General features: G+C 36.9%; 4 protein-coding genes across 7 annotated transcripts; 3 read left to right on the forward strand and 1 right to left on the reverse strand.

Annotated features, from left to right (window-relative positions):
- Positions 1 to 1,289: 1,289 nt before the first annotated feature.
- Positions 1,290 to 4,550, reverse strand: LOC103451367 (DEAD-box ATP-dependent RNA helicase 17). Its single transcript, XM_008390782.4, has 8 exons — positions 4,377 to 4,550; positions 3,946 to 4,272; positions 3,750 to 3,858; positions 3,297 to 3,646; positions 3,119 to 3,192; positions 2,605 to 2,909; positions 2,028 to 2,268; positions 1,290 to 1,779 (listed from the first exon to the last, which is right to left on the reverse strand). The coding sequence occupies exons 1-8, from the start codon at positions 4,483 to 4,485 to the stop codon at positions 1,531 to 1,533; spliced, it is 1,764 nt and encodes a 587-aa protein (XP_008389004.2). The 5' UTR covers positions 4,486 to 4,550; the 3' UTR covers positions 1,290 to 1,530.
- A 662-nt stretch (positions 4,551 to 5,212) lies between these two features.
- LOC103451359 (uncharacterized) lies at positions 5,213 to 7,338 on the forward strand. 2 transcript variants are annotated; one of them, XM_008390776.4, is made up of 8 exons: positions 5,213 to 5,350; positions 5,452 to 5,771; positions 5,971 to 6,064; positions 6,204 to 6,322; positions 6,415 to 6,498; positions 6,656 to 6,739; positions 6,830 to 6,909; positions 7,018 to 7,338. In XM_008390776.4, exons 2-8 carry the CDS (start codon positions 5,475 to 5,477, stop codon positions 7,022 to 7,024), a joined length of 765 nt encoding a protein of 254 aa, XP_008388998.2. In that variant the 5' UTR covers positions 5,213 to 5,350; positions 5,452 to 5,474; the 3' UTR covers positions 7,025 to 7,338. The 2 variants fall into 2 exon arrangements, with proteins under 2 accessions (XP_008388998.2, XP_017179087.1); XM_017323598.3 differs by having other exon boundaries at positions 5,239 to 5,350; positions 5,966 to 6,064.
- A 5,851-nt stretch (positions 7,339 to 13,189) lies between these two features.
- On the forward strand, positions 13,190 to 14,107 carry LOC139190776 (uncharacterized). The gene has a single exon (XM_070811250.1). The coding sequence runs from the start codon at positions 13,190 to 13,192 to the stop codon at positions 14,105 to 14,107; it is 918 nt and encodes a 305-aa protein (XP_070667351.1).
- Positions 14,108 to 17,240: 3,133 nt separating this feature from the next.
- On the forward strand, positions 17,241 to 23,087 carry LOC103401362 (3-oxoacyl-[acyl-carrier-protein] synthase II, chloroplastic-like). 3 transcript variants are annotated; one of them, XM_029089269.2, is made up of 14 exons: positions 17,241 to 18,092; positions 18,823 to 19,028; positions 19,106 to 19,309; positions 19,721 to 19,831; positions 20,101 to 20,196; positions 20,373 to 20,418; positions 20,514 to 20,593; positions 20,975 to 21,043; positions 21,334 to 21,418; positions 21,685 to 21,839; positions 21,922 to 22,002; positions 22,132 to 22,191; positions 22,290 to 22,457; positions 22,724 to 23,087. In XM_029089269.2, exons 1-13 carry the CDS (start codon positions 17,711 to 17,713, stop codon positions 22,404 to 22,406), a joined length of 1,692 nt encoding a protein of 563 aa, XP_028945102.2. In that variant the 5' UTR covers positions 17,241 to 17,710; the 3' UTR covers positions 22,407 to 22,457; positions 22,724 to 23,087. The 3 variants fall into 3 exon arrangements, with proteins under 3 accessions (XP_028945102.2, XP_070663457.1, XP_070663454.1); XM_070807356.1 differs by having other exon boundaries at positions 17,257 to 18,092; positions 22,701 to 23,087; XM_070807353.1 differs by having other exon boundaries at positions 17,257 to 18,092; positions 22,708 to 23,087.
- Positions 23,088 to 24,390: the final 1,303 nt, after the last annotated feature.

The following is a 24,390-nucleotide window of genomic DNA, read 5'->3' on the forward strand; positions in this document are numbered from 1 at the left end:
ACATAGGCAGTCTAACGAGACATTAGATGCAACTATAAAACAAGTGAGGTTAAACAATTCGAGAAATAATTTTAATAATGAGAATTGATTTATAAAAGAAAGTGGTGTCAAGTGAGAACAAAATTAGTACGTTGGTGTGGAAATTTTAATTATGAATCATGGATGGAAACAAGGTATATAATTAAAGAATTATGATAGGTGATACTGAAATAATAGAGAGGAATCCTTTATTGTGAATTTGTACTAAGGGAAGGAATTTGGTAAATAATTGGAGTATTTAACTTATGGTTTTTAATTAAAGGTTGGTCATGAATTTAATGTAAAGGATTAGTGAATTGAATTAGGAAATCGGAATTAATGGTAGTCAACTAAACAAAAGTTTAGTTTGGGTCCATCAACCAAATTAATTCCCAAAAATAAATATTTCGGGGACGGGGTGTTACAGATAATGGACCATTCTATGTCATTGTCCATCACACTGAAAACGATGAAAACAATTTCCGCATTTAATATGGGACATGGATGATGAATATCATTTTCAGATGAATCCCTCGACCCATTGTAACTTACAGAAAATCACAGGATGAGAGTAGTTTTCACGGTACAAATATGCAGTCATCATCACGTTTTGTGTCAATTATAAGATGACATGTAGAAAAACGCTAACACGCGACTTATATGATTAGCACAAAATGTCACGGTGACAATGTATCAAGCCTATAAAATCTTTCTCCTGTGAGAGGAGAGATCACGTGACATTGAATTTGGTAGATTCACAAGATATCACCCAAAACAAATAAGAACTAGATCCTTAGAGATGTCTTAGTCAGTAGCTTCAGACAGCACGACGGTAAACCCATAGCCTCACATATTTTATCCATTGTTTAATTTAATGAGAAAGGTCGTAATTTCATAAGGGTTTTATTTTTTTTGTTGGATCAAACGATAGATTTTCTTAGATTAAAGGTTATATTAATTAGTGAAAGATTTGAACTCACAACTTCATGCAAGAGCTAAACACCTTTTCACCACAATGGTAAATTTTCCCCTTAAAGACTTCACAAAAATGCTCCTTCAAGCTCCGGGATCTTTCACGCTCGCGCATGAGCTCGCTGATCCTAACCGTTCCTGCTTTGAGAGCTCCACAAACATGAACGGCCATAGCTCGACTGTATGCCGGGTTAATCTTGACCGTTCCTACATTGTGGGTCAAACAAGCATGAATGACCAGGACTCGGCCGTATGCAGGGCTGATCCTTGCATTTTTTTAGACATAAAACAAATCGGTCTCAACTGTCAATTGGGCTACCAGCCTAAACAGATTGTGAATTGGGCTACATTTTGACAAGGTAAGCTGTAATCATCAGCAAACTTCGGCTCAAGAACTGAGATTTCGTACTTGATAGGTTACAACAATGACTACATTACTCCAAGGGTTTGTCAAGCCATGCTAAATTATCCTTCTATGATCCAAGAAAAAAGAATATAACAGCATACAATTTGAATAACCAAAACAATCTTTATCCGCAATCATGTTTTCCTCGAAACCTTCCTCTTTCTCGATGATCCCTTATGCTTTTCGTCCCTCTTCCTCTTTTTTTCTTGATTGTGGAATGACTTACCGACCAAGGAAGGCTGGTCTTTCAATGCAAAGCTTTTCGCAACATGTCCCAAGTGAAGTTTCTTCACCATAAATATTCTTTTCAGCTCACCACGGTGGGCAGTGTATGCACGAACCCACGAGCAAAATGCGTTTTTGGCCAGTATCTTCATATCCGGCTAAGAAAAGAAATAAAGTCAAATTTGTTAAGGTTAATCACAAAGAATGAAACTCATAAAATATGTCTAGCATAAAGTGAGCTAACTAAACATTGTTCTTAATCGACAAGATATATAAAACTTTCACATAATTTAGGAAAGAAAAAAAATGCAGAAAACCGAATGTAGGGCTTTCTTTACAGCACAAACACAACACCATACTGCATATCCTAAGGCACACCGAAGAAGAATTAGGAGAATAGAAGTACCTTATCGGTAAATGCTTCGAGCGCCTTTTGCAAAGACATAACCCAGGGATGTCCGTCAATGGAAACAAATTTCCTGACATGCTTATGACCATATAGTGGAAAACTATCTAATATTTTGAGGAGGGGAAACTCTGTTAGAGAAACACCATGTTTCTCCAACTCTTTCAAATAATCCATTTCAATTGGCTGTAGAAACAACAATGAATCTCCTCGTTCACCCAGCCGAGCGGTTCTTCCAACCCTACATCAAGAATGAAATAAACATCTTCAGGGAAACTCAATGTAATATCATGAATAACGTTAAAGATGCATGATAGAGTTAGCCTAGGGAAACTTCATGCTCAGAAACAAATCTTGCAACATATAAGCATGTAATTTTAGCCATTGAAAAAGAATATTTTAGTCCATTTTAAATACCAATTAGTTCTTAAATTTTCAAAATTTGAATAAATTCAAGAAAATTTGTTATCGCTAATTGTTTTATGCATCTCTTGAGTCTGGCTAATATAGTTGCACATCCAAAAGAGAAGGGGGATAAAATGGGAAAAGAAAAGGGAAGACAAAGAAGTCCAAATACCTATGAACATATTCAGTAGCCTCGCCTGGAGAATCATATTGTATAATACATTTTACTTTCGGGAAATCCAAACCTCTAGCACAAACATCTGTGGACAAAAGAAGAGCCGATTTTTCTCTTTTGAAGGTCTCAAAAGCAGTTCTTCGGTCCTCCTGCTCCATATTCCCATGTAACCGGAAGGTCTTACAATTAACAAACCTATGCTTAGGTTCTGCATCTGGTCCTGAAGAAGGTTTGAATTGAAACTCACTTAACAAGGAGTAGTGAAAATCCACTGCATCACATGTTGAAAAGAATAGCACAATCTGTAAAATGAGTATGTGAGCGAACTGACAGGGTAGAGCATAACGAAATGAAGTTTGAAAATGGAAGTTTGTCTATAAGACTACTACAACAACAATAACAACCAAGCCTTATCCCACTAAGTCGGGTCGAAGTTTGTCTGTAAGACTGTCCCCTAAAAAAAGCTAGTTTCCATGACCATTAGGAAATGGAAAGTTGATGTGCAGGCTACCTTTTCGGAAGTTTGTCGCTCAAAAAGATACTTTAGAATGGAAAGAAGTACAGCAAGCCGCGCATTACATGGTACTGCAAAGAAGGTTGATCAAAACAATTAATCGCCATATATTTACTTTTATCAACCGGCCCAACAAAAAAAGAAAAAAGGAAAAAGGAAATTTATCGGGACACACCTTTTACATATTTCTGTGTCAATTGAGCAGGAAGTCTATAATCTTCACTAACAGAGCCTGTTGTGTTCATTGTTTGTGTGTCATCATCATCCGCGTCCGATCCTAAATGCTCATGCAATGCAATAGACTGCCTCTTCTTCTCAGGCATGCCAATCATAACAGGTTTCTCTAAACTCATTTTTGCAAGGTGATTGACTTTTTCATTTAAGGTAGCTGATAATAGCAAATTCTGCCTCGGAAACTCATATTTACTTGTAACAGCGACATTCTTAGCGGCAGAGCCATGTTGCCTTGAGCCTAAAAGATCTAGTATTTCCTCTATTTCTTTTCCAAATCCCAATTCCAAAATTCTGTAAAAAGACCATATCGATATTGAATGAATGCAAATCCAACATGGATGATAACAATTATACAACAACATTTGGGCACAATACGTTGTATGTAGCATTATACCTATCTGCTTCATCGAAGATAATCCAACGCAAATTCGTGTGCACGAAAGAAGCAGTATTCTTCAGGTGATCCAAGAGCCGTCCAGGAGTTGCAACAAGAATAGATATGCCTGAAGAGCAGCACATAGTCAGTAAGAAGAAAACATAAAAATCAAAACTTTAACAAAACCCGACACGAAAAATACAATTTCGGCAACCTTTTCGCAGACGGGCCTTCTCCTTAGACCTGTTTTCACCCCCCATTACATAACCCGGAACAATCCAATGAAACCTGTGCAGCACCTTGTGCAGAATCTCGTGAACCTGCAAACACAGCTCCCTCGTGGGCACAAGAACCAGCGCGAAAGTTCCGTCGGAGCGCTGAATCCGAGGCTGGTACAAGTGCAGGTGGTGGATGACTGGAGCCAAATACGCCACGGTCTTCCCCGTGCCGGTGGCCGCATTGACGAGCACGTGGCGGCCGGAGAGGATGACCGGGATGGCTTGAGCTTGGACCAGAGTCGGAGCTTTGAAGCCCAACCTCTCTGTTTTCGATCAAATTAACACAAATTAATCATCTTTTGTTATTTTTTGAGAAAATTAAAGTGCGATTTCGGTGTAAAAAACGAAGAATAAAATCATGGGTTACCTTCGAGTTGTTCGCATAATTGTGTGTGAAGTCCGATACTGGAGAAAGAGCAAGGCGCGAAGATATCGGATTCCTCTGTTTCGGTCGGTTTTCTCTTGGCGGCCACCATTTGAGCTGCTTCTGCTTCTGCTTCTGCTTGTTCTTCCTTGTTCCAACTTCGAATTCGCTTGTTAATAAAGCACATAACCCGACCCGATAACAATTCGTCTTGAACCCTAAATTATTGGGCCTGGACTTACAACTGCTTAAAAAATCAAGTTTTACATGGAAGGCCTAATGTTAAAGGCTTAAATCTTTGAGTCTTTTTAACTCATGGTACAACGCTGGTTGATAATGAGTTTGATATCAAATTATCATACTTCAAATCTCTCGTTGATGATGAGTTTGTACTAAATCATTATAGTTCAACACCTTTGTGGGCTTTAACTCAAATTCCAACCATAGTGTAAATATATCATTGTATTCAATAAAAAGTATTCGTCAATTGGCTCTGAGATTGAATGCCAACGTTGTGATATGGTATAAGAGACATACAAGCATTGGACATGTGCGGGATTGATTCCGGAAAAGGCAAAGAACGTTTTCCGACCATCATACGAGCTATCTAACCACCGAAAATAATTTTGCCTATGTGTGACAAAAAAAAATCAATGGTAAAAGGTACTTAGATTTTTAAAGTTACAATATGCTCCGAACAAAAATACTTATAACAAAAACGCTTGTGAAAAGAAAAATATTTTCTCCACAACCGATGAAAAATTTGCATATAAAATTTAAGTTGGACGCTCACATTCTACCAATAATTTGGGCTTTGGGCCTGGCCCGCACCTAAACTACAGTGCTCGGCCCGCTTGAGCTGAAGACTGATACACTGAAAGAAGGAAAGCAGAAGACCTGCTTATGAACCTCGTCGTCTCTCTTGCATCTTCAACCTCTCAGAAGTCCTGAACCGATCGCATACATCCAACCAATCGGTATGTTTTCATTATTTCGATGCAAATTTCATTGAAAAATTGCATTTTTTTTTTAATTTCTGAAAAATTTGACCTTTAGTTCCTGGTTGGCTATGGCTTAGGGTTTGGATCTGTGAGCATTCGGATGGGGACGCGAAACGACGTTGTGGAGATTGATAGCTTGGAGGAGGGGTTACTTTCAGAAACTGCAACCGAAGCTGAAGGTGAAGAACCAGTTCTGTATTCAGCTTCGTTTCAGGAAAAAGAGGAGAATTTTGTGAAGTACCAAACTGCACGATGGCTTCTCTACTCTGGGCTTTTGGTACTGGCATGGGGGATTGGGATTTTTATGCTGCTTTATCTGCCCGTCCGCCGCTACATTCTGCGAAAGGATATTCGATCGCGGAAGCTCTATCTCACTCCCAATGCCATTGTCTACAAGGTAAATTGGAAGTTGAAGTTTGAGTCTTTATGTTGTTGTTGATGATTTGAGCTCCCAAATGCGGATTTTTGTTCTCGGTTGATTTGATTGTTTGTCGATTGATCAATACTTCGAATGCTGCTGGAATTTGGTTGCTTTTGGTATGTGAAATTATGGGTTGCTGGTTACCATTGGATAATGCTTTGTTTCTTTAGCTCAGTATGCAAAGCCGGTTCCATTTCCAATTTTCGGGGTGTTGAAGAAAGAGAAGCATTTTTTGTTGCCTTCAGTAGCGGATGTTGTGATCGAGCAAGGTAAGGAGCATTGGCAGTTAGTACATAAGTGTTACATTCCCAGATTACTTTTTGATACATATGTTTTATTTTGTGCATTTTGAGGTTTAGTCTTCGAATAATGCCTCGGAACCCTTTATGATACTGTTGTTATACTCAGGATATCTGCAGTCTCTCTTCGGTGTCTACTCACTTAGAATAGAACATGTTGGTGTCAGACGGCCGGCAAGCGATGATGTTCAAATTCATGGCATTGCGAATCCCAGTGCTTTCAGGAAGGTATGTTACTCACCACTTTAGTTAAACACTTATTCGCAGGATATCCCCAATTTTAGAAAAGATGAGTTTGTCTCCCCTGATGTCCGTTTCAGGCAGTCCTCATGCGCCTTTCAAGCATGACTAATGAGGTCTTCTCTAGACAAATTTCCACACTTGAAGATATTCCAAATTTGAAGGTAGGTCATATGCCAGATTATTTTGGTGTGCCAATCTCAATCCTTATCCAAAGAAGCTGAACTTTGTTGGTCATATCTGCAAAGCTTTATCTGGACATATTGATAAATCCTTGATAACTCGTTAGGCCATTAAGAAACTCTTTTTTCCTTTTGTCAGCTTCAGGGGTCCCCGTCAAAGTCTCTCAGGTATGGGGATCTAGTGCTACTACAAAAACTTGAGGAAGTTGGAAGTTCTGTAAAGGTAAAATGCTGAAATTTCTGTTGTTATATTTAAATTGTGTATGCTCTTCTTTCTCATAGACTTGACTTTCATCTGATGTCTATTATGCAGAGGGTTCAAACTATACTTGAGGAGCAACACCCTCAAACACCAGAACCTACAGATGGAAGCGCACGAAGAGTGTTAAATTTGTAATTCTTCTGGCCTTTCACATTCTTAGTTGGATGTTTTTTTTCCGAACGGAAGCTTTTTGTTCAATTATATACTGAATTCTAGAATATCCTACGTCCTGGATATAGTGTGTGATGCAGGATATGCAGAAGGTGGGAAATTTCATGTCAGGCCTTTGTTCGTACAAGTCGCACACCACTACCATGTTATTATCACCTATCTCGTCTGCCAAATCCAGGATTACAACCCCGCAAACGTTATACATTCTTCCTACATTTCTGCTGGTGCCCACTAACAAGGCCCTGTTGATTCCAAATGTACTTTGTATCTTATCATTTGCAAGTATAGAAATTGACCCATGTAAAGATTCATGATTGTCCCTTTGGGGGTTTGTTGTGTGCTGTTCTTTCCATGAAAAATTTAAATTCTTTTTTCTTTCGACCCTTCAATCGTGTTCTCCCTTATACTCTGCGAATAATCGTATAGTTTCGAGTACAGTATTCAAAACTGTTTATGTATGTATATGCTCTATATGATTGTCCATTTTTTAGCATGAATTCCTTTCCCTTTAGTTGGCTCTTGAATCTTTGAAAAGCATGGCTAGCCAATCAATTTGTGATAGAAGCGAGTGGAGCTGAATTGTGGCCATAGAAAAGTATATTTGATTTCTTTACACGTATGGCTCAGATGTCGCAATCAAACTGTTGACCTATTTCTAACTCTAACTCATTAGTTTGAACAAACTCTGAACTTATTGATTACAATTACTTAAATTTAACATAGATTTACCGGCTCGTGCCTAAGTTGGTTTGGTGTGAACTTTTAATTCCTATTTTTCAGGTAGATCGATGACATTGCCGAAGCTTGATTGTAGAATTGTAGCTCAATTAGTTAAGAGCGTTCACTCTTGCACTTGAGATCTCGAATTCAATTTCCCACTCCTCCAATATCGTTGAAAAACAATGGTGCTGTCCAAGCTTAAACCTAGATTAGCCATTAGAAAACTGTGGATTGACATAAATAACTTGTGTTTGTAGCATGGAGCAACCAACACACTGAATTTGAACTTTGTTAATTAAACAGTCCCGTTAGTGCTAACATGGGATAAGGTTGTATTTATTGCGAGCCACATAAAAGAAGCATCAAAAGTCCGCACTACATATCTGCACTCATTGGTACCAAAGAAAAAAAAATGACAATTCATTAATTGAGACATGATTTTAAATTTTTAATATCCTTCAGAAGTTAAAGTCCGCACTACAGTATCTGTACTCATTGGTACCAAAGAAAAATATGATGGCAGATGATATTGTCAACTAGAGGTATAATATGGATTTTGTGTACCATTATTTTGAGAATCTTCCTGATTGGATTGGAATTCGATTATTTGATAATATGACGGAAGTTCCTATAATAACTCTTTGAGCTAGTTTTTGGGATAATCCACCCATATTACAGAAAAAAATATATGAATTTCGCACTCCGATTGTGTTTAAATCACAAAGTTTTGTGTTTACAATCAGAACCGTTCATATTATGAATCATTATGTTAAGATCATCTCTGCAAAAAAAATAAATAAAACTTAGGTCGTTTAGTCAATATATTGTAACAAATACATAGATAGTTTATAATACTTTTACCAATTCCGTTCATTTGTTTTTATACAGTTTAATGACTAAACGACTTTAGTTTTAATTGATTTTTTGCATAGGCGATCTTGTTCTGATCATAAGCACATAATTTATGAATCGGTAACAAATTTTGAATAAGGGCTCCTACTCATCTATTAAATAGTCAAGTATTGTTCGTTTGTTATCACTGTCTTCCTTCCATAACATTATATATATTTGTTCGTACGGTTTCTATGTGACAAGAGGAGCTATTTTTTGGAGGAGGCAGATTGTCTGCCTCCCATTACCATGCTCTTCCCATCCCCTCCTACATTGTGCGGCCACGGTTAAGCCACGTCAACATTTTATATTAATTTTTTTATAAATATAATAAGACATGTTGACGTGGCTTAACCGTGACCGTACAAATAGGAGGGGGTGGGAAGGGCATGGTAAAAGGAGGGCAGACAATCTGCCTCCTGTTTTTGGAAGCAAACTGGCTTTGGAGAGATGGTTGAGATGAAGTTGGGGAAAAGGAAAGGTGGTTGTGAGTCGTTCTCTCTATCGTACCTTGGCCGTGGCGTGTGGCTTTGCCAACTTAAATTTGTTTAGTGCAAACATGCATGAAAAGGAAAATAAGAGAGGGATTTGGTTGAGAAGATATGAGTTTGGCTTACCTATGTTGACTTCTCATTCAATTCTCCCTTCCTTATGTTTCATTTCCTTTTATTTATGTGTATGGATCCTTTCCAACTTCCTATTTTTTGAGGGTGTGTATTTGTATGCATCCACATGTTCAATCCATTTACGTTTTTTTTTTTTGTTTTTTGGATTTGATAATTCTAATTATACAACTCTTAATAGATGCATGTAAAATGTTAGAAACATAGGTTAGGTAGCTAAGGCACGTTGAGACTGTTTTTGAAGTGGTCAAAAGCACTTTTAGGCTTTTAGCGGTGTTTGATAAGAAAGAAAATGTCACATCCCAACCCGAGGTCTACTACATCCCGAGTTCAACTCCTGCCGTAGCACGATATTGTCTGTTTTGGGCCCCGACCATGCCCTCACGGTTTTGTTTCTGGGAACTCATGCGAGCATAACTTCCCAATGGGTCACCTATCTTGGGAATGCTCTAGCCCATTCTCGCTTAACTTCGAAGTTCCTACAAAATCAGAAGTCAGTGAGCTCCCAAAAAGTCTCGTGCTAGGTAGAGATAGGAATATACATATAAGGCTTAGAGGATCCACTCCTCTGGGCGATGTTGGATGTTACAATCCACCCCCCTTAGGGGCCTGATGTCCTCGTCAGCACACTTTCGGCCAGAGATTGACTCTGATACCAAATTGTCACATCCCGACCCGAGGTCCACCACATCCCGGGCTCAACTTCTGCCGTAGCACGATATTGTCCGCTTTGGGCCCCGACCATGCCCTCACGGTTTTGTTTATGGGAACTCATGCGAGTAGAACTTCCCAATGGGTCACCCATCTTGGGAATGTTCTGGCCCATTCTCGCTTAACTTCGGAGTTCCTACGGAACCCGAAACCAGTGAGATCCCAAAAAGCCTTGTGCTAGGTAAAGATAGAAATATACATATAAGGCTTGGAGGATCCACTCCCATGAGCGATGTGAGATGTTACAGAAAATGTGTTTAGACCATCTCCAATCCTTGGGATAAAATCTAAAATTTTTAGCCCCAAAAAATTAGGTTTTAATCAGAAACAACTTTTATGCTACAACCCTTAAAACCTAAATTTTTATCCCCAGATTATTAAAGAATTAATATAAAACAAAAACATTAAGTAAATTAAATGTGGACCGTTGGATAACCAACGATCATTTGAATGTGAGCCGTTGATCACAAAAGGAGGTGTTGGGCTCAACTTTATTGCCGACAAGTGACTGACACAACCCACGTGGGTGGGGTCACCACCTTGCAAGCGCTGGAGAGTTGGGAGAGTATGGCGTGTCAGTTGGGGAATTGATCTCCAATTGCTGGTTTTGCACTCGCACAAGTGGGCTAGCCCACTAACTTTGGCCCAAATCTTAGTTGGAATTTGACTTTTTTTTTTAGTTCTAACATTTAACCCCATTTTAGAACAAGGGTTGGAATGAAATGGGGAAAGGGGAGAATAGAAGGGAAATTTTGAGACTTACTCCAAGGGTTGGAGTGGTCTTAGGGAATGTAAAAGCATTCTCAAGTGCTTTTTTAGGTATTCTATGAGGATAATCTTAGGTAGAAATATTTTAAAGTATCTTGTTGAAAACATTTTAGAAACATTTTCAAGTACATTTAAAAAAAAACAATTGATTTTTTATTATGACTTTAATAAAAAAAAAACTATATGGGATGCGCTTGTGATCATATTATTGCTTTCAATATAAACATTCTCAAACAAATACCACGAGTATTTACCCTGCACGAGATCGCTTGTAAGTTGTATACAGAAAATAAAGACATATCAAAGTATATAAAAAGATGCCCTTGAAGAGAATAACAAAGAGAGACCGTGATGCTTGGGTGCCTACGAATCAGATGAAAAACAAACATTGGATTTACCTATGACAATATTTGGATATATATAGTTAGTCCTTATCAAGTCCACCAAGTATACGTGCTCATCTTTCCCTGCTGCATGAACATATTCGTAAGCACTAGTTGATGCCCTTCAAGATTCTCATTTTAATCAATTTCAAAAAAATCACACCAAATTAATTAGAAATTGTCACATCCCGGCCCTGGCCACCACGTCATCCCGGGCTCGACTCCGCTGTAGCACGATATTGTCCGCTTTGGACCCCGACCACGCCCTCACGGTTTTGTTTCTGGGAACTCACACAAGAACCACGCCCTCACGGTTTTGTTTTTGGGAATTCACACAAGAACTTCCCAGTGGGTCACCCATCATGAGAATGCTCTCGCGCGAACTTGCTTAACTTCGGAGTTCCGATGGAACCCGAAACCAGTGAGCTCTCAAAATGCCTCGTGCTAGGTAGAGATGGGAATATACATATAAGGCATAGAGGATCCACTCCTCTGGGCGATGTGGGATGTTACAATCCACCTCCTTTAGGGGCCCGACGTCCTCATTGGCACACTTTCGCCCAGGGATTGGCTCTGATACCAAATTGTCACATTCCGGCCTGGGCCACCACCACATCCCAGACTCGACTCCGCAGTAGCACGATATTGTCCGCTTTGGACCCCCACCACGCCCTCACGGTTTTGTTTCTGGGAACTCACACGAGAACTTCCCAGTGGGTCATCCATCATGGGAATGCTCTCGTGCAAACTCGCTTAACTTCGGAGTTCCGATGGAACCCGAAGCAAGTGAGCTCCCAAAAGGCCTCGTGCTAGGTAGAGATGAGAATATACATATAAGGCATAGAGGATCCACTCCTCTGGACGATGTGTGATGTTACATAAATTAATTAAGCTAAAAGAATGATTTATACGTAGTGTTTTGGCACTTAAAAACTCATTTTGTCATGCAATTTTTGTGATATGGGGAAAAGACAATTGCATTTGAACACGGATTATTTGTCATGTGATTAAAACCGTGAAGTAAGATGGTCGATGAGTTTTAGGAGTCAGAGCATCAATGCCTGCACGCCCTTGGCCTTTTGCATGCACGACGTGTTTTTCAGAGACAAAAGTTTCATCCAAGATGCTGCTTTTTGCTGATAGTTTGGCATGCAGTAAATTGGAGGCTTTCTCTAAAAATCAGAAGGGTGATTTTGGTTTTGGTCCCTAATTAATTTAATTGTTAAACTGAAATTTTGTTTGTTCAAATATTTAATCAAGATTCTTAGCATCATTTAAAGGCTTTAGTTTCTACATTTATGCATTCAATATCCCACAAATAATGAAATTAAAAAAAATTCAAATAATATTTTTAAAATATAATAATTACTTAAAAATCAAGAATAGAGTAGTATTGTTCTTCACATAGTTTTAAGAAAAAAAAATGATGTACTCACATAATTATTAATATATTTTAAGAAATAACTATTGATATATTTTAAAACATAATATATATATATGTAATTAGTGAGATCCCAAAACTAGTGAGCTCCCAAAATGCCTCGTGCTAGGTAGAGATGAGAATATACATATAAGGCTTACATGATCCACTCTCCTGGACGATGTGAGATGTCACATACAAATTAAAAAGAAATATATGAAAAATACTAAAAAGAGATATTTAGAAATGATTAAAACGTATTTGAATTTTTAAAATTGACATACATGTAAATAATTTAATGTTCAAATAATGACATGGACAAATGTTAGAGGACCTTGATCTAAAATGAAAATAAAATAAAGTTTCAATTAATGAGAAAAATAAATTAGGGATAATAACCAAATTTATCGAAAATAAAATTTAATAAATAAAATAAAAACATGTATGATCTTATAATTTACAATAACCAATTTATTATGGTCAATTATATATTTGTTAGTGTAAATTAAATTTAATGTCAATATGTCCAAATATATGATGACGTACAAATAACCGTAATTACGCTTAAATACTTCACAAGACATAGTTACATTTTAAAATAATCAACTTTGACGTATCAAATCTCTATCTTGCTCAGTTTTCTTCTACTTCTTCAGGAGATTCAGAGGTAACATCTAGTACTTCATCTTCAATAATTGAAAATGATGAGTATAAAGTATGGAAAATGCATGATCATTCCTTGATGTTGTTAATTACTGCGACACTTTCTTCATATGTTATTTCCTGTGTGATTGGTAGTAAGAGTTCTCAAGAGATATGGGTTCGTCTTCAAAACCAGTTTTTCTTCCCAAGTACAAAAACCAGTATAATCAAATTACAAACTAATCTTTACAACATTAAGAATGGATCAAATTCAATTTCCCAGTATCTTCAAAGAATTAAAGAAGTAAGGGATGGACTTTCTATTATTGGTGTCACATTTGCTGATGAAGACTTTGTGATCATTGCTTTGAATGGACTCCTTCCAAAATACAACACATTTAAATGTGTACTCAGAGGGTGTGAGAGTATCATTTCACTCAAGGACTTTTGTGCACAATTGCTCGCTGAGGAAGCCATTGTGGATTGTGCTCTTGTTGAATGTGAGAAAAAATGTTCTTTCTTTCTTCTCTTTAGCTCTCAATTTCATGCTAGCTTCAATGGTGGTTACCATGCTCAATCCAATTCTAATTCATGGCAGTCAAGCTATGGTGATAATGTTGATAGTTATACTGGAATTCTTGACTCACTTCCATCTTCATATCCTAGTTCTTTGCCACCTGCAATTACTACATGTCAAACTTGTTCACATAAGGATCATCTTGCTGCCCATTGTTCCGCTCATACTACCAACTCATCTATTACACAAGATCCAAACTTGCTGGATCAGCTTCAAGTTCTAGATACAATGGAATCAATTGAGACAGACTCTATTATGGTCAATTCTTTATCTCATTACCTTGAATCTTCCCTGCCACTTAATTCTGCAACGGGAGCTTCTATCAGTGCTTCAAAGCAGAACGATCGTGATGAAATGTTTTTACATGATGCAAAAAAAAAGTTTTGGAATGTATTGACAAGGAAAGTGCAAACTCTCAGTTGATTTCAGTGGGTTTACAATTGTGTATTCAAGTGACATTGTTAGTTCTTAACTATGACAACAAGGTGAAAATTGGTGTTCCTTCTCAAACTGTTGTACATGAGTTTCGAGGATTTTATGTTCTTCGGTTATGCAATGGTGGAAGTATATTTAATACTCAGTTTGGCTACCATATGAGAATTTCTGAAAAAGGTGGAGGCCCCACGTTTTTGTTCAGAAGCATTTATCTTGGATGTACTTTGAGAATGATTTCTTCCTTCTTAATTGCTGGGTTGCTGGGCTAGCTTTTACAGTTTGAGTTGGAATTTCTTATTGCTATAATTAGATTACTTGTGCAGTTGGTTGGAAGAATTCAATCGATCTTTTATGACGTATCAAAATCTGTTCTCATGATGGTCATCTGTCAAGAAGCTTCTTGGTTCAGTTGTCTCTTCTTCCTAGCAATTTGCTGACATTCTTACCAAAGGCCTGAGTTCACCATCGTTCAACACTCACTACAACAATCTCATGCTTGGACCACTATGAGCTTGCGGGGGGATGCTAGAGTATATAGATAAGGCAGTTAGGATTTGTAAGATTCGGATAAGTCAGTTAGGTGAATATCCATCTATATAGCAACGGTTTGTAACCAGAAAATCAATCAAGAAAATACAAGTGAGAAATCATTCTCTTTCTCTCTCTAAGTTTCCTCTGTTTTCTCCTTCTTCTTCTATAATTTCTCCGTTCTCTTCTTCTTGCATAATGGTTAACATAATAAACACGAGTAACATTATTGAAATACAAATTTGAAGTATCACTTCGCCCTTCGAAAGTCATAATTTTTGATACGGATGAGTTTGTATAAAAATGACATTGTACATGTATATCCTTGCAGGTAGTTTGTTTGTTTGTTTGTTTTTTATTTTTTTGTTTTTTTTAAAATCTGGAGGTAGTTTGTTTCCCTCGATATAAATTCTTGAGCACATATTTAGACCTAGCATACAATAATTGCTCATGGAAATATCTCCGAGGTAGGTATACAAATATTAAATGAGAACAAAATATAATCCCTGATGCAGTGTTAGTAGGTTGAAAAATTTATTCGTGTTTTGACTATCACATTATCACATGTTATGAAAATGAACTCATATCACAACGCACATTGTTTATAGATATCACTATAACTAATAATTGTTGGGATGATACCACATAGTTCAGTTTTTAATATATCAACATTGGTGTAATTGTCTACATGCAAATTTGTAGACGTATTCATAGATATATCTATATCGACATCAGTTACTTTCGAAAGCAGCTGATAGAAATGATGAAAATTTGGTCAAAAAACAAGAAAATTTAAAACAAAAATTTAGGAAATATCATTTGGCACTTTGTCGATATTTAACTAATATGTTAAAATCATAGACGAAATCTTTCAATTTAGACTTCACCCTATTTCTATATTTTTTTTCTTCATATTTTTTAATATTTCCACATAAATATATACTATATCGAAAAAATGTCAAACAATTCACATAATACAAAAGAAATCACAATTAGGATGAAACAAAAGGAGGACATAATATATTAATCAATAGTTGATTGGATTCTGCACTAGGTAAAGTATAACAAAAATATAAATGAATCCTAAAACCAATGGTTGAAATTGGTTGGGGGTGGTGAACGTACAAAAACAGTTAAAAATTATAAAAATCAGTTTTTAAGTGTCAGTAAAAAATGAGTTGCCCGTGCCCAAAAACTGAGTAGTTCTTATTACTTCGAGACATTAAAGGATCGAGTTTCTGTATATACATCGTGTAAAATTTTGAAACGAAAAACATATCGTATAAAAAATTACGAGACTTATATGCAACTCATAAAAATCATATTTTATTTTTCAAGTTTTTTTTTCAACAATATTTTTTCCTTCTTTAAAAGAAGAATTATATATATATATATTTTTTCAAAGTACCAAATAATTAAAAGAAAATTCAGATTAAATACTAATTTCAATATAGATTTTAAAGAAAAATACCAATCACATCTCTTTCTATTTGGTTTAAGGTACAACTTGTTGGCCAATGCATTTATAAGCATAAATACACCTATATTTTTGCCTCCATTGCACACAACGGAGCAAATTTATAAGCATAAATTGTCGTTGACCATGTAGCAAATTTTTGGGTTCGTTGAAAAATTTCAAGTTATTGTTTAACATGACATAAAAAGATAGCAATATGTGCAACTTTTTTCATTTACAACTATATTTTGTTGTGTGAGTCCATTGTTTTACATGCATAAACTAAAATTAGAGAAGTTATGGATGAGAAATTTATAAATTAGTAGGTTTTTTTTTAAAGTACTTATCAGACAACAACATTGAAATCGAAAAATTTGATTGGAAAAAGTTGGGCGGTAAAAAAATATGGTAAGATTCATGTAGTCATGTTGAATTGTATCAGTATTCCGTTTAATACGATACATTGTAAAAGCAGAAATCTAAATAAAAAGAAAAGAAAGGAAACGTTCATGCCACTTCAATCATATTTACTAATAAATAAACATAAGTTATACAATAATGTAACGGTCTTCCGTTCAAAATTAATCTTCTAATGAAAAAATCACGTAAGATAAAATTTTGGATTAAATAAGCTACAATCACAACTCAAATCAAAGGATGAGGAACCTCTTTGTCAGATCCAACACATCATATTCGTTCATAGTATATGGTACGATTAGCTTTTGTTTGGTGTTTAATTTTAGATAAAAAAATTTAGATAATTTATGATCGCAGAATATACGATAAATAGATGCGATCCAAATCCAAATTACAAACCATGAAACAAGAACTTTAATTTTAATTTCTAGGAGGCTGCTATTTACAATACTGACCATGACCTATTATTTATCAATACAAAGGCAGTCAGTCAGTCACACTAATTAAAAATAGAGAGTTTTAACGAAAAGTCCAACGTACTGTTCATTTTAACGAAAAATCATATTTTTACACTAAAAAGTCAAACCTGGTACTATTTATTTTACCCTTTATTTTGTTCTTATCATTAAAACTCAAAATTTTCAAGCAATTTTCATTAGTTTTTCTTTAAAAATATATATTTAATCTATTGCTTTATGAAATTAAATTTATAAATGTACCGAATTTTCTGGTCAGAGATCTTTGTAGTTTGCGAAACGATATATGTATTCGAGTCTGTATCGATGCCTCTCTTTCCTCAAAGCACAGTGACTCAGTGAGAGAGGGGAGAGAGAGAGAGGAGAGAGAGCACTTGTCGTTGTTATTCTGAGGACGACTCAGGTGCCCAGTACTTGGCGTCTCGTCTCCAACCGTTTCAAACACCCACACAGTGACCCACAAGATCGAATGCTTCCACCACCGATTCTCTTCGACTTCTTCACCACCTCCTCCACCAAACAACCATTTCTCTCTCTTCCATATCCATCAAATACCCTTTAACTCTCTGCCTCTTCTCTCTCTTCCCAATACGGGGGCAGATTGCCATTGCTGCGAGCTTTTCATTTCTGGGGTTGCTCCAAATCGATTTATCTCAATTGGGTTTTTGGTATTTTCCGATTTGAGCATCTGGGTTGTCGTCGTCGTCGTCCTTCATGGCTGCCTCCTCTGTTGCATCTCCGCTCTGCACGTGGCTGGTGGCTGCTTGCATGTCGGTCACGTGCGACAGGGACTGCTCCCCCAGGGTATCTATGCTCAGCTCCTCCCGGAGGCGGCCGAAATGCGCCGGAAGAAGGGGGCTGCCGTCCAAATGCAGTAGCTTTAGTGGCGAATTTCAGAAGGGTCTGATTTCTGCGTTCAGTGGATCCAGCATTCAGGGCCTCATGAGCTCCTGCTTGGCTTTCGAGCCGTGCGATGAGTACTACAGCTCAAAGGGTTATTCTTCTTTGGGATGCAGCGGGCTCTCGTCACTGTTTGGATCCAAATCTGGGGCTTCCAATCGAAGGCAGAGGTGTTTTAATGGAGCCGCATATTCTGGTAATTGTGTTTTTCTGATTGTTTTTTACATGTTCAAAGTTAAATGATTGATCTTTTGATTGTTTGTTTAAAGTGCATCAGAACATGCTGATTGTGTTCTTGTTGTTTTTCTTTTAAAAAAATTGCTGATTTAGAATCTGGGAAGCTATCAATTCATGTATTCTGTGTGTGTGTGTGTGTTTTTTGGGCTTAATTGTTTGTTTTTTTTTTTGGGTTATTTCAATTATATATTGTGGAATTTTGCTTTATTATTGCTTTCCAGTATGATTTACTTGAAGTTGGTTATATTGGTATACCAAAGGTTGTTGGAAAGAGAGAAAAAGGTTTTCTATGCTGTGTTGTCTTCTTTTCTATAGAGGTGCCAAAAAAGAAACAATGGTTTTAATAGTAAAGTATTCGAGTTGGATTCATTGATGCAGAGCATCTTCGATTCGCAACTGTTGAGTGATTCATGATTATACTAGCCAGGAACTTTAATTTACATAGAATAAGGAATAGAATATCTTGTTCGTGAATAGGTTCTATATCTTGGACCAGGAAAGACGGTTTCCGTTTACCTATGCGTGAATGTATGGATATCACCGCTCTAGAATGATATTCCATTGCCTGATAAACAATTTAAGACAATAACTTTGTTTTTTTTTTCAGTTGATGTATTGGTAAGTTAGTACACATATTGTTTGACATGCACAACGTTTGTTATATGTCACTGTTATTGGTGGAAATATAGGGGAAACCATGGCTGTAGCTGTGCAACCTACTGAAGAACTAACAAAACAGAAGAAACCTTTAACAAGGCAGAGGCGGGTGGTTGTGACAGGAATGAGTGTGGTGACCCCACTCGGACATGATTCTGATGTCTTCTACAATAATTTGCTTGAGGGAGTTAGTGGCATTAGTGAGATAGAAGCTTTTGATTGTACCCAGTTTCCAACGGTGATTAATTTACCAAACCTCGCTTCAGATTGTTGTTTTCCCTGTACTATGTTCTTACTTCTCTTTATTTTCTTTAGAGGATTGGTGGTGAGATCAAGTCTTTCTCAACGGACGGATGGGTAGCACCAAAGTTTTCTAGAAGAATGGATAAGTTCATGCTTTATTTGCTTACTGCTGGAAAAAAAGCCTTGGCAGATGCTGGAATCACAGAAGAAGTCATGGAGACGCTAGACAAAGCAAAATGTGGGGTTTTGATTGGCTCAGCAATGGGTGGCATGAAGGTAACCCCAGTGTTCTGTGCCTTAATATTATGTACACTTTTTGCGGTACTGGTACATTGAAAGATCTTTCTACTGGTTTGTCTTCAATTTGATGTTTTTAGTAAGCATGGTTTAGAGTTTGTAATGTTATGTCACATCTTCCAAATGTCATTTTTGGTGGAGATGCACGAAAACTAGTTTCTTTGATATTAGAAGTGGACTTGTTTATGTTCTTTATTTGTTAATTTAAGACAGTGTATAAGTATCTCTCTCCTGTAGTAACATCTTGTAAACGCAGCTCACAAAAATTAAATTCCAAGCCAGATAGTCTCACAATGATCCACAAAATCTGCTTTTGGGACAAGATCTGATGTGTTTTCCATCGCTTCAATCATGTTTGATAAATCCATTTTGTGTTTTGATATTGAACAGATCTTCAATGATGCAATTGAAGCTTTACGGGTATCCTATAAGAAGATGAACCCTTTCTGTGTACCTTTCGCAACCACAAATATGGGTTCTGCCATGCTGGCAATGGATCTGGTGAGATTATAATATATATATATATATATATATATATGTATATATTTTATATGTATATGTATATATAACATGTATGTATGCATATATATATGTATCTATGCATATATATATATGTATGTGTAGACGTATGTATATATATATCTACGTTATATATATATATGTGTGTGTATATATATATATATATATTTGATGCATACTCTTACAGTTTGTGATGGCCGCTGAGATTTTGTACTTGTCCATTTAACTGATATTTACTCTTACACTTGCAGGGTTGGATGGGCCCAAATTATTCAATTTCTACTGCTTGTGCTACAAGCAACTTCTGTATTTTGAGTTCGGCTAATCATATTATTAGAGGTGAAGCAGTAAGTATTCTGCTAATCATATTAAGTGGTAGAGTTTAGATGCAAAATATTTTCCTACAACGTGAAGTAATTTAGTGGTAGTTTAGATGCAAAATTGAAAATAATGGTATACTGATGAACGATCTTTGAGTGTATTATAATAAATGATTTACAATTTTCTTTAAACTATTATGCAGGACCTTATGCTTTGTGGTGGTTCAGATTCAGTGATGATACCTATTGGTATCGCTCCCATTCTTTGCATATTTGATTTCTTAGTTTCCTCTGAGTTGCATGTATAATAATATAATAATCTTATTCTTATGCTATCACTGCAGGATTGGGAGGCTTTGTGGCATGCAGAGCACTGTCACAAAGAAACAATGATCCAACCAAAGCATCACGCCCTTGGGATAGTGTAATGTGGCCAATAACAATGCTTGATTCATCTGTTCTTTTATTTCCACTGTGATTGGTTATATGATGAAAATTTTGTAAATATTGTTAAGAACAAGAATGGTAAAACTCATCGAAAGGCATGTCATATATTGGTTGTCACATCGTAAATTTATGTTGGAATCTAGTCAGCTCTTCTGAAATGATGTGTCGTAATTTATAACCAAACCTAGTCATATCTATTGAGCTTGAGCTTTGAGTTTCTTAATTTTAGAAATGTTAAACAAGTGCAAAGTTACTGCATTCGCAAGAAAGTTTGAAACTGTAATAATTGTTTCTTACTTACATGTAGACTTACCTAGGTGTTGTTTTTAACGAAATCTTGTTTTTGGTTATTGGACAGAATCGTGATGGCTTTGTTATGGGGGAAGGAGCTGGCGTTTTGCTTCTAGAAGAGTTAGAACATGCTAAGGTATTTTCTAAATCTTTGACCTTGGCAATGGCACTTGGGTATCTGTCTGGATATCATTTTTTCTTACTTCTGTGTAGGATGATTAAGATCACATCATCTGTAAGGTTGTAGGTGCAAAGTCTGTAGGGACATTCTGTATCCTGTGGTTCCCTCAAGTTAATCCATATCATGCTTTCTGTTATGTTTCTTGAACTTGCTGCTTCCCCTATAGTCTCACAAACACATTTTCTAATCATTCATTTCTATCTTACAGAAAAGAGGATTTAATTCATCGATTTTTTTTATTACAGAAAAGAGGTGCAGCTATTTATGCAGAATTCCTTGGTGGAAGCTTCGCATGTGATGCTTACCACATGACTGAACCACACCCTGATGGTAATATGCGTTATCTTCAGAAATCTCACTCCTACGCTTCTCGCATTCTTTTGTTGAGCTGTGGAACCAAGAAAGTTTTTGGCAACTTGTTTCTGTTGATCTAGTTGAGGTTCATTATGAAAGAACATTATGTGGAAATATTTGTATGAATAATGTCGTTATAGCATGTTTTTTGTGTGAATAATTTTATTCGCCTTGCACTTTGTTTCAATGAATTACATCAAGTTCTGGAATTTGAATTATTTTATTAATGTCCTTGGAAACAGGGGCTGGGGTTATTCTCTGCATTGAAAAGGCTTTAGAACAGTCTGGGGTGTCTAGGGAAGATGTTAATTACATTAATGCACATGCTACATCCACACCGGCCGGAGATCTCAAGGAGTATAATGCTCTCATTCATTGTTTTGGCCAGAATCCTGAGGTAACAACAATACATAGGATGCATTATCTGTTTTTCTTAATTCCTGTATTTCTATGTTCGATGAGATCTTTACGTTTTACAGTTGAGAGTGAACTCTACAAAATCCATGATTGGTCACCTACTGGGAGCATCTGGTGCTGTAGAAGCTGTTGCAGCAGTACAGGTAACTTACGTGATGTTTTTGACTTGGAAAAACTGTACTATTTTTAGATCATATATGTAAGACCAAATACAGTTCTTGTTTGTTTGGCTTGAAGTGTAGTTCTTGACATGTAATCTTCTTTTTGGGTAGGCAATAAGAACTGGGTGGATACATCCAAATATTAATCTGGAAAACCCAGATGAGGGCATGGTACGTTGTCTTCCGTTCCCTTGTAACCCTTTTCTGGTATATAATGTCCAATGAAAGTGTATTTGGAATCCTCAAACTCTGTCAGCATGTGAATGCAGGATACAAAACTACTAGTGGGTCCAAAGAAAGAGAGACTGGACGTTAAGGTGGCATTGTCTAACTCATTTGGGTTCGGTGGCCACAACTCATCGATCTTGTTTGCCCCATACAAGTAGAAACACAGATCTAAGTGAACTACTCCAACCTTTGCTGCAATCATACTGAAGGTTTGTTTGCATACTGCCACCTTTTTATTAGAAATAAGAAAAAACTGCAATTTGTTAATGAAAGTGTCGGGATTTCTTATGAAAAATAGTAGTACGAAACATAATTCTGCAGTATTGCGACTCTGTCTGAGAGTTAATATCTTTCAACTTGAAATCAACATGGTAGAACAGTTACGAGCACTGTCACATATTTCTTCAACAATGAAACCAATGATCTTTCTTTCGTTTATTTTTCTTGCAAAGTAAGCAGAACTAGTTATCTGCAGATAAGACTGAATCCACATTGAAGTAAGCACCCAAGAAATCTCCTTTGTATTTGATCTTCACTATGGTCGGATGGATTGCGGCCACGAAAACTGAATCGCTCGAGAAGACTGTTGAGGTGGCCCCTAAGTAGAAAATATTAAGAGTTCACCCAATGGTTAACAAGAAATACTTTTGCTTGTTATTGTAAGAAAAATTCCCTTCCATAGCCACAGTAGCGTTTGTTCCTTTTATGTGCCAGTCGTTGAATCGCCGCTGAGGCAATAGTTGCCTTGTTTGATTTTGGTTTTCTTGTACAATTAGTTGGCTGATCAGATAATTGTAATGAAATTTAGTCTGCAGTTGCATGACTTTACGTTCTTCGAATTCCGACCTACTTGTATCTTCTTTCCAAACTTTAATTTTCAAAGATGACTCAGAGTCAGGGAAACAGAAATCCCCTTTGGTACAGATTTGCGTTGAAACTGTAGGTCTAAATAGTCCGTTATTCAGTTCGGTGGATAGTATACTTGGGACCTGTCTTTATTATGTCTCTTCACTTTTTTATTTTGGGCAAGCGATATTCTATTCTAATCTACACGTTCCTTTCCTTATTTGCCATCCATTACTACTAAAAATCAAAGGCCCCTTGTGTTATATATTCCCCTTGAATGTGTTGATAGAAGCGGGAGGTTCTTCACCTAGCTTTCTTCTTGCTGCCCCTTTTCTTCTGGACCCGCGTTTTAGACTTCCAAGTCTTTAGCGGAGAGGATAGCCGAGGCACTCTGCCTTTCGAGCTTCTTCGTCGTCTTCACCGCACTCGCTTTCCCTTTCTTGCGGCCACCCTGTGCTCTGGTCTACGGCTCATCAACTTCCTATCAAGCGGCCAATATGCATATGGTTCAAGCATGTACTTCGTCTTCAACCAGCTTTCGTTTACTAATCCGTAATCAAAATGGGTGAAATTGAATTGACGAGGAATTTGATTGATGAGGAATTAGAAATAGATTTTTATGAAAAGTGTTTACTAAACTGTTGGAAAACGGAGTATAAATGATGTCAATTCCATATAAATTGTTTATTGATTCATTTTTTAATAGAATCGAAACCGTTTGATTACTAAACTGCCCTTGGTCTAAATGAGTTATTTATGTGATAATTAATAAAATTTAATTTTCATAACATCATTAACCCATAAAGAATTGAAATTTCTGTCTCTTCATAAACTAAACTTTTAACCCTTTTTGACCTTTTTAAACCTAATTTTTTTTTACCACCCCCAGTAACTTCCCAAGCAGCCCAATTTTTCGACTTTTTCAAACCTCCACGTCTTTTCCTCTTCTCCCAGTATCCTTCGTTGGTCCTCCCCAGCAGGCACCGCCATCACCACCACCTCTCCCTCCCTCCCTCCCCTACATTTTATTTTCTGCGCATCCTTCATTACCATTTCCTGCGGCTCCGTCTCTCTCTCGCTCCTCCATCCCCACACGACCACGACACCACAACCATAGAAGAACTGGCGCTGGAGAGATGTGGACTTGTTGATTTAAGTGGCAGATTGGAGTTTATGAATTAGGTGGGGTCATAATAGGTAGAAAAGTTGTATTCCGGATTCCACATGTCTCCCGGAATTCAAATGACACCTCCTACCTCAAGAATACAATTCTTCCAAAATCAGGAATCCGATTCT

Source organism: Malus domestica, chromosome 02, assembly GCF_042453785.1.
Source record: "Malus domestica chromosome 02, GDT2T_hap1".
NCBI classification, from domain to species: Eukaryota; Viridiplantae; Streptophyta; class Magnoliopsida; order Rosales; family Rosaceae; genus Malus; species Malus domestica.